This window comes from Pristis pectinata, chromosome 10 (assembly GCF_009764475.1).
Source record: "Pristis pectinata isolate sPriPec2 chromosome 10, sPriPec2.1.pri, whole genome shotgun sequence".
In the NCBI taxonomy this organism is placed as follows: domain Eukaryota; kingdom Metazoa; phylum Chordata; class Chondrichthyes; order Rhinopristiformes; family Pristidae; genus Pristis; species Pristis pectinata.
Genome location: NC_067414.1, coordinates 70,833,743 through 70,850,321, shown reverse-complemented (window position 1 = coordinate 70,850,321; position 16,579 = coordinate 70,833,743). Strand labels below are relative to the sequence as shown.

The following is a 16,579-nucleotide window of genomic DNA, read 5'->3' as shown; positions in this document are numbered from 1 at the left end:
GCTAGTGATGACACAGCTATAAAACATGAAATATTAGTAGAGACACCACATCTGCAACATTTTCTTAAAGGAATTTGGGCTCCGTGTTACTGAGCTGCAGCCATACAGCATAGGGAAGGGGAGGATTATAGTCAGCTTTATTAGAGAGGCAGTCACAGCTATTAATTGATCAGGGATCAGAGATGATGACTAGAAAATCAGGCAAATATGGTGAGCCAAGAAATGATGCAGGAGCCTGTCTTTGCCCTTATCCAATTGGCAGAAATGTCAAAGAATTACGTGCTGGATGTGTAGGCTGGTGGGGTTAAAGGTAAGGACCAAAGGAACTCTATCCATGTTCTGTGTGGGGGAAATTTGATGCAAAGCTCTCAGAATGGCATTAGTGGCAGCTTATAATTCATGGGGTATGGGCACTAGTAGGGAAAAACAAGCCATTTGAACGAGACTGGGACGAATGCACTGACAAGTCAAATAGAACTGTAAACAAAGCAGGTCACAAAGGAAAAAGATCCAAGTATGGGCAAAGTCTACTGGATAATGATTAAGAGGGTAGCAGGATGGGAAAGTGCATGTGAATAAAGTCAAACCAAGGAAAACTAGGAAAAAGGATTGTAATAGAGTACACAGAGCATATGATCAAATTGACAACAGCACCAACAGTCAGAAATGAAGACACAAGAGACTGCAGATTCAGAAACCCGAAGCAACAAACAATCTGCTGAAGTAGCATCAGTGGAGGGAAAGGAACTGTCGATGTTTCAGGTCAAAACCCTGCATCAGGACTGACTGTGGAGGGGGAAGATAGCCAGTATAAAGTGGAGAGGAGTGGTGATAGAGGGGTCAGTAGGTGATAGGTGGATCAAGGAGCCAGGGAGGGGTGGAGTTGGGAGACAAAGGCAGGTGGATGCTAAGTGGAGGCAAGCAGAAAATAAAATCAATCCCTGCCTTTCAACGTGAACATAATCCAGTCCCTTAGATTTTTTTTCCAATAATTTCCTTACTACGTATGTAAGGCTCACTGGCCTAATTGCTTCCTGGCTTATCCCTACTGCCATAATTTAATAAGGGAACAACAAACGCTATCCTCCAGCTTTCTGGTACGTCACTCCAGGCTAACAAAGATGCTGAAAACTCTGTCAGGATCCCAGCAATCTCCCACCTTGCTTCCCATAGCATCCTGGAATAGATCTTATCAGGCCCTAGGGATTTAATGTGTGCCAGTGTCTTTAACACTTCCTCCTTCCTGATACAAACATGATCCAGAATATCAGTGTACCTTTCCCCTAACTCTCCATCCTCCACATCCTTCTCCCTGGTGAAAACTGATGAGCAGTATTCATTTAGAACCTTATTCCTACAGCCCGGCTCCACACAGATTTCCGAGGGGACCTACTCTGTCCCTCTATATCCTCTTGCTTTAATACACTTAAAAAGTTTTGGGGTTCTCCTCAATTCTGCTTGCTAAGGCTATTTCATGTCTCCCCTTTGCCCTCCTAACTTCTTAAGTTTTCTCCTGTATCCCCTATAAGCTTCATAGGACTCATTTTATACCTATTGTTTATTTGTGACATTGAAAGTTTAATCAGGAAAAAGGAAGTGCAACTTCCTTCGTTAACTAAGGTTTGGTAATCTTACCATCTTGCTTCTTGCCCTAACAAGAACACGCCAACTCTGAACTTTATCACACTTTTAAATACCTCCCACTTATCAGACATAGTTTTCCCTTGAGCAGCTGCTCCCAATCTACTGTCACCAAGTCAAGTCTTATACTGTTGACAACTCCCACACCCCCAATATAAGACCCTTGTAATTTGCATCTGGTACTATAGGAGGCAGCTGTGAAATTAGTGGATGAATTGATTATCATTTTCTTGGATTCTATAGATTATGAAATAGTTCTCACAGATTGGAAGGCAGCAAATAAAAAGAGAGAAAACAAGGAATTACAGACTGGTTAGTCCAATAGTAGTAATAATTAGTAGTGGGGAAATGGTAGAGGTTACTATTGAGAACAACAGGACACTTAGAAAATATAAACAAGATTAAACAAAGTTAACATGGATTTTTAAGATAGAAATCATTTGACAAACCTACTGGAGTTTTTTTGGGGGGATTTAACTAGTAAAAGAGACAAGGGAAAAAAGTGGATGTAGTGTACTTGGATTTTCAGAAAGCAACCGATAAATTTCCACATAAAAGGCTAGTGTGCAAAATGAAAGTGCATGGTTTTAGGGGTAACACAATGTGGATTGAAAACTGGCAGTAGGTGATTTGTGGGGTACTGCAGGGATCTGAGCTTGGGCCTTGGCTTGTCACAATCTATCAATGATTTAGAGGAAGGAACCAAATGTAATATTTAAGCCAATGACACTAAACTGAGTGGGATTCTGAATTGAGAGGTAGATGCAAAGGGGCTTCAAGGCAATTTAAACGGATGGAGAGTATAGTCAAAAGCATGGCAGATGCAGTATATGGATAATTGCAAAGTCATCCACTTCAATAGAAAGAATGGATGGCAGATTATTTAAATATACTGCTAGTACACCAGTAACTGAAAGCAATTAAATTGGCCTTCATAGCAAGAGAATGCAACTACAGGATTGCTTGTTATAATTGTACAGGGCCATGGTGAAACCACACTTGGAGTATTGCGTGCAGTTTTGGTCCTCATACCCAAGAAGAGATGTACTTGCCCTAGGGGGAGCACAGTGAATGTTCATCAGGCTGATCACTAAGATGGCAGGACTGCTGCACAAGGAGAGTAATTTGATTAGGTTTGTAAGATTAGATTGGCTTAAAAGAATTGGCTGAGAAGAAATCTGCCAGGACTAGAGAGACTGGATGCTGCGATCTAGAATGAAAGATCACAGTCTCCTAACAGGGCAGGGCACTTAGGATTAAGATGAGGAGAACTTTCTTCAGTGATGAAACTGTGGAGTTTGCTACCACTGGGGGCTGTCAAGGCCTAGTCACTGAATATTTTTAAGGTGGAGATAGATAAATTTCAAAACATTTAAAGGAATCAACAGTTACAGGGAGCGAATGAGAATGTGGTATTGAGACAGAGGGCCAACCATTATCCTATTGAACGGCAGAGTAGTCTCAGAAAGGCTGAATGGCTTGCTCCTGCTCCTTATTTTCTATAGTGTTATCTATTAGATATGTTTGCATGGTGACATATAGGTACTCAAGGCTCAGACAAAATTGAGAAGGGGTGGGGTAATCCTGATCATAAAGGATTTGGAAAGGCTGTTGTAAGAAACGATCTTGGCCTGGAAGAATGGGAATGAGAATTAATATTGGTGTAATTAAGAGGCAATAAAAGGCAAAAACCAACCAAGTAATTTAGAGACCCCCTTAATGACAGGATTAATTGTGAATATTACTCAAAATACAGGAGCTTTTAGCACAGATAATAGAATCACAGTATAGGGCTTTATTCTTCATGTATCTAGGCAAATTGAACTGGCAAATGTAGCTTGGAGGATGCAAATGCACTAAACCACCAATTAGGGAACAAGCTGTTAGACCAGCTCTTGTGTAACAAAACCAACTTAATTATTAATCTCACTAAGATATCCTCTAAAGGAATCATGATAATAGAATTTTACATTCAGTTTGAGGGGAACCCAATTTAGTCAGAAACTAGAGTCACTTACATGGGAACAGGTTGGGAGAGAGGGAGAGGAAGGTAGTGGCTACAGTGGATTAAATGGTTTGATAATAAACACTGAAAGAAACATTTCTAATTCTTAATGAATGTTCCATTCAGAAATTCAACACTCCTTCAAAAGTGGTCCATCGATGACTAACTATAGAGATTAAGTATTTGTTTAAAAGCTTATTATTGTCAGGAGCAGCCTAAAGACAGTCTCAGGAACAAGCAGTATTTGATCAGAACATACATAAAAATGAAAAGAGTAAACTAGCAGGAAATACAAAACAAAAGATTCTAAGAACTTAAATAATGATTCAAAATGGAAGGCAGAAGCAAAACTAAACCTGGACCTCAGCAGTGGAGGCAGAAGAATATACAGTATATAATAGATACTAAATATTGGCTTAACATTTTATCTACCTTCACTATAAAAAAAAAAGCAATGTGCCTAAAAGAGGGAAACCAAGTGTCTTACAACAGTGAGGAACTTTAATTACTAATAAAAAAACCCAGAAAAATTAAGGGACTAACTATCAAAACCCAAGACTGAACAGACTGCATGTCAAGGTCCTAGAAGACGTGGATGTAGAAATAATGAATGCATTAATGAATTCACTAGATACTGGAACAGTTTCAGCGGATGGGAAAGCCAGCAATTGTACCAAGACAATTAAAAAAAAGAGGGCCGGAAAAGAAAAATAGGGACCAATGAAAATGTCAGCCTGACTTTAGTTGTCAGGTCCATAAATGACAATCAGGAGTGCTTAATCTGATGCCACGAGACTTCATGAGATCCACAGTAAATGATGACAGTTCCCAGGCTTGCTCCTCCCCACTGATGGAACAGGACACACTCATGATGATCATGGAAGAGATTAGGCATCGATTCCATGGAATGATTCCATGCAAGTTTAGTGCTTAGTTTGTGGAATAGCACTCCCAATTTTGGCAAATACCCAGAGAAATATATCAGGGTTAACTGGGTTGGGACTGCCTTTTCTCATATCCAAATCTGATACCGTGGTCAATAGTGGGTAATCCTCCAGAGTTTTGCTCTTTGTGACACCTCATAATGGCAGTTTGCTACAACAGAATAGTGTGCTAGGTCATTTTAAAACACAGTAGGGCTTGGAGTCCCCATGATATATCTTTGCTCAAAGGATATTGTTGAACCAGATTAAATTATGATAATGCAATAATTTCATGTCATTGCTCCAGATGTCATTATGTCAGACCCCTCAATGGTTTGTCTGACAATAAACTTTACATTACTATAAATCTCTTGACAAACTGAACATCAGTGCAATATTCCACCAAGATAATTTTCTGACCTTTGGAAAAGCCTGACCCACTTTTATCACAAGCAAATTCAGAAATCATTGAATCATGGATATTTGTGACACTAGAGGTGGTCATTCAGCCTCTCATGTCCAGGTCAGTTTTAAAAGATCCCTTCATGCTCCTTTTCTGCAGGATAAGAAGCTCTTGATCCTCCGTACAATGTTAACTGCTGAGGGTTAACCTTCCCTTAATGAAGAATATAACATACCACACAATATATTTTTGTACAGCCAGCATTACAGGATTCTTGGAACAATAACATGTTGTGCTACTGAGCCAAAAAGACCATGAACTAATGCTATCCTAGTTTCTACCACGTATGTGACTACTACGCTGGGAAAGAAGGGTATTTGAAATCAGTCAAGGTCCTTCTCCATAGCCAGCATCAATTGCTGTGTGCATGAGCTGGTGCAAATGAAAAGATGTGGCCAGACCAGGACTCCTGTGTCAAATAATGGGCCAACATTCATCTTCAGTACTCTTACCCGAATCATAGCCACTTGTCATTAAAAAGGAAGTGGTCAATTTCTTGTAAGTGCTGAAGCATTCCATCGAATTGTGACCGATCTGCGACCTAACTGCACACACTCCACATTTGTCACAGATTCCTTAAATAAATCCATTTAACAAATTTAATTGCAGTTGTAAAAATCAACATTTGCCTGCAAGTCCAACATATCTTTTCCAAGGTGTGGTCTCCAGAAGTGAACATGTTAATTGCGCTGGATAATCTCTTAACTTCAACTCTTACTAACCTTGACATGAATGCAAGAATTTCAATAACCTTGATTGTTGTTGCTGAAACCAAAATGAATGCTAGAAATGCCCAGTTTATCAGACGTGTGTAAGGAGAAAAAAAATCCGAGGTCATATTACACTGAGATAACCTTCCAACATACTGGCCTGTTCTGATAAAACAGGAAAAACAAGTCATCCAAAGTTGTTGAATTCAATATGGAATTCCGAAGGCGTGGTGAACATGAGGTACTGTTCCTCAAACTTAGATTGGGTTTCATTGGAACAGGTTAAGAGGCCACAGATAGATCAGAGAATTGAAATGAGGGACAAGTGAAAGTGCCTTCACCCTTGGGCAGTCACCCACTGCATTTGGTTTTTCTGTTGTAGAGAATACCTTGTGAGCACCAAACACAATACACTAGATTGGAAGAAGAGTCATAGAGTCAGTTATACTGCACAGAAACAGGCCCTTCAGCACAACTCATTCATGCCAACCAAGTTAAATGTTGATTAACCTGGAAGGCCTGTTTTGAGTCCCTGGATGGTGGGAGGAAGTAAAAGATTAGGTTTTGCATCTCCTGTGGTTGCATGGGAAACTGCCACAAGACAGTGTGGTTGTAGTTGGTGGAGACAGAAGAGTGGACCTACAAAGGTGTCTGTAGGTGGAATCTCATCCATGGTGAATTGCAAAGGGCAATCTATTGAATGCAAAGGCTGGTGAGACAGAAGGACCAGGGTAATCCTCGTCTTGCTCTGGCCAAAAGAGAGGCTGACAGCAGAAGTGTAGGAAGTAGATAAAATGTAGTCAAGATCTGTCAACTATGGAGGAGGGTAAGCTACAATTCCTGTGTTTTCTAAGTTCCTTCACTTATCTACCCATCCATAAAGGTCCATAAACATTGGGATGACTTCACGATATCAGAGATTCCCTTTGTCCTATCTAACCTTCCCCCAACCTCACTGCAACTTAAAACAAAAATGTGTTTCCTCACTTTCCCAGCTGAAGTGTCTTCAACATGAAACATTAACTGTTTCTCTTCCCACATATGCTGCCTGACCTGCTCAGTGTGTTCAATATTTTTTTTAATTTACAAATCCAAGTTAGCTCTCTATGATCAGTTGAAAATTTCAATCTGCTCAATCATTATCTTTACCTTATAATAATTATTTACCTATATAATTATATGGACCTATGCAATTTCCTCACAACACATAATAGGCTAACTGGTCTATATAGCTTGGTTTCTCACACTCACCTTCATTATATAGTAGTGTGGCATTTGCAATTTTCCAAATAAAACACCAGTGTCTGATTTGGTTGAAGTTTGAAAGTTCAAAAAAATTAAGTGCAAGATTCCCACTCACTTGATAACACTGGGATGAAAAAACAATGAAACTGGGGAACTTGTCCCTTTAGTGGTATTAAATTCTCCATTATTTGTTAATTTACCATTGAGAGTACCTCAGGGTACAATATACCTTGGCATGTTATCTTCTTCCCCTACTGTAAACAGAGGATAAATATTTATTCAACATGTCCACCATTAGCTTATTTTCATTTACACTGGGCAGGATTTGCCAGTCCCACAGTTAACAGTGTAATTGCCGTTCCTTACCTTTGGTTCATGCAAGGAGGTAGGCAGCCTGGCAAAGTTGTTTGCTGACCATCCAACCACCTGCTCACTGGTCCCTCACACACTCTTGTCCCTTTATGTACCATTGGTAGAATCTCCTGGCTCTTGTATTAGCACTCGTGGTAGTGATCATCCTCTGCTGAGATTTTTGGCACACCTGGACCAATGAGTGAGACCCAAGGAAGGAATGGGGTCTCAGGCTCCATCTGGGGAGGGGAATTTAATAATCTATGGTTCCTGTGACAGAGATTGGCAGAATCCAACTATCATCCTGTGGCAGTCCACACCAGGAGCAGGCAAGGTGGGAAAAGTAAAATGAGCTTACTTTGCTCCCTTCTCCTTCTCAGAGAGCCCTCATTTGTTGTAGGATGCAGACTGCTGAAATCAAGGTGGAGGGAAAGGTTGTGATATGTTAAAGTTCAGGGACTCCTTTTCCAATCCAAATTTTGTTTGATCTGTGGATGCTACTTTGGTGAATTCACACACAATTGATTTCTCACTCGCCTCCCCCGATCAACACCAGTGACTTGCCATTTTGTGCAGATGTCTTACTGGGAAAGCAAGTCATGGTATGAGGGGCGAGTTGAGGGGTGGAGGAGCAGGTAGGAACACTATAGTTTAAGGCCTAGTAAATTAATTTACATGATAGGAAATCCAATAATAATTCACATGTGGAAAACCAAAAGAAATCAAAACTTGGTGTTTCCTGCCATTTTCTTCTGACTTTCATAACTCAAGCACTTCCAAAAGCAGAGATTAATATTTTCATGCTGGATCTTAACTGGAAATTAAATTTCCATAACTAAAGCAGTTTGCCTCCAAAGGACCTCTGCATATAACACAGTATAGAGAAGCTGTCAGGCAGAACCATTATGCAGTTAATGGACTGGCCACCAAAGCACAGCTTCACTTTGGTAATATGCTACTTTGTTGTTTTGCAATATGCAGCAAATAAAGGTTAAAAACAAAATCAGACCAGGGGTGGGATCCTATGCCATTAAAGATAGTTTACCTGGATGTTTCTGTTATTATAGAGATAAAATTAGACATGGTAAAGAGAGCTAATATGGCAACATATGAACACAAGAAGCAAGAGTAGTAGTAAACCAGGCAACTCAAGTTAGCCACACTATTCAATAAGGTTACAACTGATCCAACTGGTGGCTTTAACACCATTTTCCTGCTCTCTTTCTCCAAACTCCTTGACACTTTTAATTTAAATCTCTGTCACTTTCAGCCTTGAATATATTCAATGACTCTGCCACCACAGCTCTCTGGGTAGAGAATTCAAAGAATTCATGACCATCTTGGTGATGAAATTCCTCATCTGATGTCAGGTCTTGGGGCCAGATGAAGGATTGGATTTGAGAAACCTCTGAGAAAAAGAACCACAGGAATGAACAGTACTCTGCCTTGTCTAGCATTTCAATGAGGTGTGTAGAGCAGCTCCAGCCCAAGAAACTCGGCATCATTTATTTACAAGCTAATGATGGATGCAAAATAGCTTCAGGAAATCAGCTATGTCTGTTATTTACTTATTCAAGAAAAGGGACACAAAGTCTTTTCAGTTCAATTATTCATTTGGGATATTTCCACCTGTACCTATCCTTCAGTCTTTGCTTTCTTTTCTAGTCCCACCACCAAGACAGGTCTTGCAACATTCACTTCTCACAAGGTAGAGGCAAAGTGCATCCCAGCCTATTGATGAAGATATAATAAACAGTTTTACCAGCTGAAAAGGTCATGTTTGTTTTTTCTAGCATTGGCACTAAGCTTGCCTTTTTGTTTAGGATTAATTGTGCAATAAGATCCTTTACGGATTTTACATGTACGGATTTTACATGTGCAGATTCATTGACAGTATTCACAAAAATATATATTTGGCATGTCAACACAAAAAACCAGCACATCAAGAATACACCAAGTACCATGATTGTATTACAAAATTTACCTACCAGATGGTACAATTTGGGTTAGATTTCCCTCTGATTCACATTTGGAAGTTTAAGGATTTAATGAAATTTAACGCATCGTGTTTAACTGGAATTGATAATTTTTCAATCTGGCAAAAATAAAGAAACTTGCAAATAAATGTTCTCAATAGCAGATAAACAAAAGCTGTTAAACACTAAAGATTGCAGGAATAAAGACCATAAACTTGGGGGGAAAAACATGTAAAAGGACAGGGCAAAACATTAACAGATGAAATGCAATCCTGTTGAGACAAAAAAAAATGCTTTCTACTTCATGACAATATGTATATGGGAGTGGGCAAAAAGCAAATTAATAATCATGTAAAACACAAAATTTGGAAGGCTACATAATGGTTTTATTGTCAAATATGTTTTACATTATCTTTAGCATACTGTAGTTGTATAAAACATGCATTTCAAGTTGATAGCCTTTATAAATACAATGGCCAAGCCAATATAAATTATGTATTTTTGTAAGATGGCATGTAAAATATCTGTGTGAGTGCCCCATTTGCAAGGCCTCAGCTTCCCAGCTATTCAGAGTCCTCATAACAAACTACTGCAACCGTACTAGAGTCTATACTACAGCTACAGTATTAGAGAACTCTATTCAAACTTTAAAATACATCTACAGTATGACTTTAGTTAAATCATTTTAGAGTTTGTGAAAATTTTTTATATGTACTGTGAGAATGTAGTAAAAATAACACAGATGCTCTTTTTTTTAGAAATAATAATGAAAATAAAACATCTAGACTGCTACACAAACCAAGGCAAATAAGGTTTCATAGCACTTAGTGACTCTAAAGGATTACAAGTTCCGTAAATTTTCTATTACAGTATTATCAAATGGGCCAAGAACATATCATTCCTTTGTATAATTTTCAGTTTGCAATGGGTAGTAACAGTTTTATAATAACTAGTTTTTTTTAAAGATTCCATACTTGAAATATTTTCTTCAATAATTTTATAGAAACATTCAAAATTGGCCAATGCAAATGCAAATGGTTACGTGTAAAAATAGTGCACTATTTTTCTTAACAATAAACTTTCATTTAATTTCCATTATAACAGTCATCAGTAAACTTCAATTTAACAGGATGGGCAAACATTTAGAAAATGTTAAATTAAGGCGTTATTTATGAAATGAAAATCATGGATTGCCCATCATAAAGTGTGTATTTATGACTGATAACATTCTCCAAAATTTCCTCAATCCGAAGGGCTGCAGTTTCCCCACATTCCTTTCAGATGCAGCTTCCTATAAAATGCTCATAAGCAAGTCTGTTAAACTCTATGGCTTTATACAAGTGCATAGATGCAACTGTGATAACAAAAGCTTCTTCTTTATACATACCATATGATGTATTGTGTGCCAAGACAACTGAAGGTTTCTTCTGACTAATTACTATTCTGCATAAAACTGAAAAGGTATGACTAACTTTGAAATTTCCAAAGCTCTCCTGGGCTGGTCCAACACAATTACTTCCACATGACCATTTAGTATATTTGGTTTCTTATGTTAGTTGAACTGATGTCACCACCTCACAAATTCATCATTCTTTACAACACTCTACCTATTGGACAGTGGTTTACCCCATCCTATGTTCCAACCAATCTAGTGTTTATTTCACTTGGTTGCCAAGTAATATCACATCCAAGAGAGCTCTGTGTAGTTCAGACATAAAAAGCAGCCTGGAGGCATCTTTAATTCAACTTCTATTGCTGACTGGGTCTGCAGCAGACCAATACTGTACCCAGGTTAAAATTCTACTTTGCTGCAAAGTGCTGTAAACCACTGTGATACTTTTGATATGCAGTCATTTTAGCTCTTATAAAATAAATTGCAGCATTTTGTGCACCCTTGTTTGAATGTCAGAAAGTACTGTAGATTACAGAGTCTCTTTTTTTGTTTAATAATGAAACCTATTATCTTGAACCGTACAAATGCATTTTCCAAGAAGACAGGTTAGCTGAAAGAGAAAAAAAGATAAATGTATTAAAAACATGTTTTAATTCCAAGACGAGAATACCAAAAGCCTTAAGCAACTGCCTTCTGTTAAGTGCTATTTGAGTTAATGTCTTTATGTTGAACTTTGTCAAGAGGACAGAAATAGAAAATCTACTCCTGGAGGAAATATAATACAGATGCATCATGCTGGCAATATACTGTTATTCCATCAAAATGTTGCTTAACTAATGTCTTGATAAAAATTAAAACTGCTGAATTCACACTCATTAATGCCAATATATTCCCACATTCTATTTGTGAAGGAACATTATATTGAGAACTGACCACAGAAATTATGATTATTCCCCAGCTATGCTTCAATGACATTATAAGGAAGCTCCCCTTGCATATTATTCACCGAACAAGCAGGTCATTTAACTCAATGGGTCCATGGCATTACACTCCACATGAACATTTCCAGCTTGATAATAAAGAATCTGGAACGTTCAGAGAGTCCTTCAAAAATTCACTGAGATTCAGCAAGTTCCGCACAATCTCCTCAAAGCTATCAGAAAATAGTAGTTACTAAAAGAATTAGCAATTTGTACTTGCTACAAAAAAAAAACCATGCATCTTCATTTGTGCATTTTTATCTTTACATTTAATAGAATGATGAAAGTGAATTGTTAACAATTTATGCCAAGTTAGATAAATAACTTGTCCACCAGAGCAAACAAAAATGTTGCTGAAAGTGACTAAGGTGAGGTTAAATTGGTAAACTGATTTTATACATAAAACCAGTCTACCAAATTACACAAATTAACAGTTTTCAGCTTTGTTTCATTACATTTGAAGTTGTACAATATTAACGTAGGCGTCAGGGGACAACTTTAACACCGGCTTCATTAGTGAAACTAACATTTACCCAATTTCTATCTTGGAGACCATGACACCCATGGTATGCCAAAAACTGAGATATAGTGCGGAACACTACAACGAGGTTGTATTGTAACAGCTAATTTTATAATTGCTACTGTAGTTTTATCTATCAGAGGATGAGGCCCATTGCCCCAAATTAGCAGCATGATGCTTCTAGAAAATCAAAAATGAAAAATTCTCCTCTATTGCCTTAAAAACTCTGCAAGTCAAGAGAATACTTAGTACATGCAGAGAAGACAAAAAATTTCTGTAATTCACATGCTTGTAATAAAACACACACATGTACGTACTAGACACATACACAGCCATAATTAAGAGCAGTTAAATATCAGCTGCATATCCAGGCAAATTAATTTTTCTCAGGTAGGATTTCTGATCACTCAGAAAGACGGACTAATTAGGAGAGTCAGCATGATTTTGTGCATGGAGAATCCTGCCTAACAAATGAGTTTTTTTTTAAAAAAAGCTTACTAAGAAAATTGAAGAAAACAAGGTGGTAGACATGATACGGTGGTGGACTTCAACGAAGCTTTTGACAAGGTCCTGTACAGTAGGCTGACATCCAAGTACTTTGGCAAACTGGATCCAAAATTGGCTTGGCAATAGGAAGCAGAGGGTAGTGGTCAAGGGTTGTATTTCCTAACTGGAAGTCTGCAACCAGCGGTGTACTACAGGAGTCTGTGCTGTGACCTTTGCTGACAATACCTTTGCCTGAGGATACAGAGGGACATAGATCAGCTGCAAAGTTGGGTGGAGCTGTAGTGGATAGAATTTAATTCAGACAAGTGTGAGGTAATGCATTTTGGGTGGTCTGATACTGGTCGGACATATGCAGTAAATGGCAGGGAGTGTTGATGTACAGAGAGACCTTGGGGTGCAAGTTGATAGCTCCCTGAAAATGGTGCTATGGGAGGATAGGGTAGTGAAGGTTGCATTTGGCATGCTTGCCTTCGTAGGCTGAGACATTGAATATATGAGTTGGGACATCATGTTAGAGCTGTACAAAACAATGGTCAAGCCACATTTAGAATACTGTGCGCAGCTTTGGTCAGCACACCATAGAAAGGATGTGGTAGAAATAGAGAGGGTGCAGAAGTGATTTACAAGGATGTTACTTGGAATGGAGGGCTTTAGTTACAAGGAGAGATCGGATAGGCTGGGATTGTTCCCACTGGAGGTGAGGGGTGACCTTATAGAGGTTTAAAAGATTATGAGGGGCATAGATAGAGTAGATAGTCAAAGTCTTTTACCAAGGTTAGGGGAGTCTAGAACTAGTGGACATGGGTTTAAGGGGAGAGGGGAACTATTTAGTGGAGAATGGAGGAGCAGGATATATGAAACAAGCTGCCAGAGGAGATGGTAGAGGCAGGTATAATCTCAGTGTTTAAAAAGGATTTGGACAGGTACATGTATAGAAAAGGAATAGAAGCATATGGTCCAAATGCAAGAAAATGGGATTAGCGTAGACAGTCATCTCGGTCAGCATGGATCAGGTAGGCCAAAGGGCCTGTTTGTGTGCTGTACAACTGTATGGCTCAGCAAACCAGATAAATTTCATCATTTAGGCAATTTAATATTTCTGTTGTGTGCACAAAATATACTGTACGTGCATGCAAAGCATTCAAACAACTCCATTTAAAATCCAAAAATCTGGGATGAATATAATTGTGTTAGTTTAATGGGTGAACATTCTCAAGCAGACTGGATTATATTTTTGGGCTGCTTTAATGAAAAAGACAATCAATTCAATACTGATTTCATGTCCTTTTTTTCCCCCCTCTCTTCTTTGGACATATTTTCCCTACCGAATAGTCAATCATGTTTAAATAATTATACTAAAGGATCACATGAATAAGCTATTAACATTTGCTTTCCTCATTCTTGTAAACATCAGTAAACTTTAAGTTTACTATCCCAAGTCCAAAAGGGATACTTTCTTGGATTCTAATCAATGTCCAGGATCCCTCTGCTGAAAAAAACCTTAAAGCAGTTTTTTTTTTAATGACCTTTAGTTGATTTATTTTCTGTTGTTTTTAAGACATAGTGGGTTAAAATAGTCACACCACTAGTCTATTTGTCAATAAAACAGGCTCAAAATTCAGATTGTGTTGTCAGAGAAAGAACGAAGCTCTCAACAATATGCAGAATTGGAATACAAAATTTCAGCAAAGATAGCCTTCTGCTGTAAAACTGTTCTTGAAATAGGGCACACGCCAAACCATGCTTCACTTAAAAGACACTGCAAGACTTCAAACCCAACGCTTTTCAGATAGTTTACCCCATTCAGGTAAAACAACTTCTTCAAAAATCAAAAACATCATCATCATCATCATCATCAAACGGCCAGTCCCAGTCTTTAAAGGCCATATCAAGCAATCTGGAACAGTTCAGGGAAATACACATCAATTTGCTGTCCATACTTGACGTTTCTTTGCAATGAATAACACTTTTTTTCCCCTATCGTATGCTCCACTGTCTGGACTTTCACACAGAAAACTAATTGGCAGGATACTGGAACACTTCATGTACCCTTGAAATTATGGCATGGCCATCCAGTAGCAGAAATAAAAACAACAATACATCAAATTCAGAAAGTACTTGGTTTGAGTTAAATACAACACTTCTATGTTTATCGTACAATTGCAAAGTTGACTAAATCGCATAATTTTTACTAGATGTACGATTTGGTGAAAACTGGTCTGATATTCTTTCTTAAAGCACAATTGTGAAAGCTATAGTTTCAGTATGCATGCAGATAATAAAGAAACTAATGCAAACATATCATGCAGAAAAAATGGTTAAGACAAAACTGGTGAATTAATATTGATTACATGCTAAGCAAAATTAAAGTGACCCTCTACAACTTACTGGTGCTATTAAAATGTGTCAGTGTAGGATGATTCGAAGAACAGGGCCAGAGTCAGAGCTAAAAGAATAGCAACAAAAATGGGAATCGAGGCAAATATTTGCATGTTACATAGGTAACAAAACATAGATGAAAGTGAATTATAAACTTGCCAAGGCCATGGGGAAGTTATCAAATGATCAATGGGACATAATGAGGGGGAAGGCACCAGTTTCATTCCTGGGTGAGGGTTTTGCTGATTTCATGCTATCCTCATTAGATGCAATGCAAATGATGTCACACTGGGCTGGATTAAGGAGTTGAAAATCAGTTAAAGCTACTATTCCTTATTGCTATACAACACACTTGTGGATGGCAAAGATCATCAAACAGAACTGTGGTGCATTTAGATGCCAATCATTGCCAAGTTTCACATGTTAATACTTCCTTATTTATTAGAGTCAAGACCCAGAAACTCCATACTGGCAAAGCAGCTGATATTACAAAACAGGTATGGGTAACATTAACTTTGAAAAGTGCTACAGAAGTAAGCAAAAATTGCAGTTGTTTGGCATTCTGAAAGTGCAAGAAGATGATAGCAACTTTAATTTCTTTATAGAAATAATTAAATCTGAGGTGGTGCACAAGCTTCCTCACAAATAAGTTGATTCACATTTAATCCCCAACAAAACCATGCTCCCACTGTTATATGTGTCAGTTCTCACTAGTGATTAATAGAGTGTAAGAATAAAAAGACCGTTTGATATTTAAAGTGGTGCAAGTTAAGAAACCCCGACTATCTGGGCAACAAAGAGAGGTTATTATATAAAATATAAAAATGCAAATGAGCATTTTTTTTATATAAGAAAAGTTATTTTTCTACTCTTTTCACCATAAGCAATGGACTATTCTCCAACCAAGAAAATACAAATTCAATTGGGAAATCAAGTGTGGGACTATGTACAGTTATCGATTGTTAACACATTACAGGAAAGATGCAGTGACTGGGCACCAGTGAATTTAAAGGGTGCATGGGGTCCTGGTAAGCCAGGTGCTGAACCATCTGGATTTTATCAGATAGCCGATCAAAGTTTTACAGTATAATGTTGCCAAAAAAAAAACAGGAAGGACCAAGAAATTGACAAGAGAAAGTTGAATACAAGTGTAACCTAGTGAGGAACATAAAAACAAACTGTAAAAACTTCGATTAATAATGTTAAAAGGAAAAGATTAGAAAATATCCACGTTGGCCTTGTACAGGCTGAGTCAGGAGAAATTAAAGTGAGGAATAAAGAAATGGCAGAGAAATTTAAATTACTTTTGCCCATCTTCACAAATGAAGAGACAAAGCTTCCCAGAAATAGTGGGGAACAAAAGGTCTACAGTGAGTGAGGAGGTTGAAGAAATTAACATTGGGTGAAACAAATAATATTGGAGAAATTAATGAGATCGAGAGGCAGAAAGCCCCTTGGATCTGATGACCTACATCCCATGATTTTG

At 38.1% G+C, this 16,579-nt stretch overlaps 1 protein-coding gene across 1 annotated transcript in view; it reads right to left on the bottom strand.

The window, feature by feature from the left end:
• Window positions 1–9,678: 9,678 nt before the first annotated feature.
• rock2a (rho-associated, coiled-coil containing protein kinase 2a) overlaps window positions 9,679–16,579 on the bottom strand; it is a 131,990-nt gene continuing 125,089 nt past the window's right edge. Inside the window, exon 32 of the mRNA XM_052024497.1 lies at window positions 9,679–11,317. Within this exon, the coding sequence (XP_051880457.1) occupies window positions 11,314–11,317 (4 nt within the window). The 3' untranslated portion in view covers window positions 9,679–11,313. The remainder of the gene's footprint in view (window positions 11,318–16,579) is intronic.